At 24.9% G+C, this 1,191-nt stretch overlaps 1 protein-coding gene across 1 annotated transcript in view; it reads left to right on the forward strand.

The window, feature by feature from the left end:
• Positions 1–808, forward strand: part of LOC108687906 (E3 ubiquitin-protein ligase listerin) — a 7,900-nt gene extending 7,092 nt beyond the window's left edge. The window contains exon 9 of the mRNA XM_018193947.1: positions 746–808. Within this exon, the coding sequence (XP_018049436.1) occupies positions 746–808 (63 nt within the window). The remainder of the gene's footprint in view (positions 1–745) is intronic.
• Positions 809–1,191: the final 383 nt, after the last annotated feature.

Here is a 1,191-nt window from a genome sequence, read left to right on the forward strand (position 1 = left end):
TTAATCTGGTTTGAAAAAAATGTTTTTTTTTTAACAGAAATAAATTATGGTACAAAATGAAGTTAAAACGTTACAGTGAATGAAAAGAAGAAATTATGCGAAACAAATATATGTATTATAAAATTAATTTAACAAGAACTGAACGCATAATGTGATATAACATAGTGTATAACAAACTATAAGACAATATAATTGCAAGAAGAAATAATTGCATAACCACACACATATTCGAACAACTTGCATAACATAGACAAGAGAATTCTCTTTTTTGTTTATTATTGCTTCTCATGATGATTTCTGTTATTCTTTGATTTTCTTGATTTTCTTCTGTTTTTTCATTTTTAAATCAATATAATCTATATTGATCGCGCAGATATAATCTTCATTGTATAATAAAAATACGAAAATATAGTATTCCATTTAAATATACATGTGTGTATGTGTATGTCATGCGCGCGCGCGCGCGCGTGTGTGTGTGTGTGTGATGTGTGTGTGGTGTGTGCGTGTATGTATATATATAATAAAATTATTTTTAAGTTTTAAAGAAAAATTGTTCATTATATGATATATAGAAATACGAAATTAGTGTTTAAGATATATGTATATATTCAACAAATTAATTTTTATGTGTAAAGAAAAATAGATTATATAATCTTGTTTTTATTATCATAGGAAAGTTACTTAAAGAAAAATAAATATAGTAATATACATAAAGATCTATTTTTAATAATTGTATCTCATTTAGATTTATAAGTCATCTACCCTGGGCAATTTTTGTCCTCACAAAATAGGTCCCGAGGACTCGTAGATAATTGAACGTTGATATTAATGACAATTGATATAAATTTGCTGACAGACAATAATTTAAATACTCGAATTTTTATTTAAAACTGCGATTTTATTGTCCGAAATTGATTATCAAGAGATATAATAACTATAGAAAAAAATGATACAGCAGTATAAAAATATAGCATTCCAAGTACATACATTTACGGAGCATTTAGTAAAAAATCATAAATTTAATAATATATTAGCCAAATATTTATGTTAATGACGATTTATGTTTTGAGTCAACTTTAAAATTCTAAAATTCAACCAATAGAGCTGTCAATCCTAAATGAAATCTATATTTCATTGGCTGAATTTTAAGATTTTAGAGACCGAAGCATAACTAGGCATTAAATAATTATA

Source organism: Atta colombica, unplaced genomic scaffold (assembly GCF_001594045.1).
Source record: "Atta colombica isolate Treedump-2 unplaced genomic scaffold, Acol1.0 scaffold220, whole genome shotgun sequence".
NCBI lineage: Eukaryota > Metazoa > Arthropoda > Insecta > Hymenoptera > Formicidae > Atta > Atta colombica.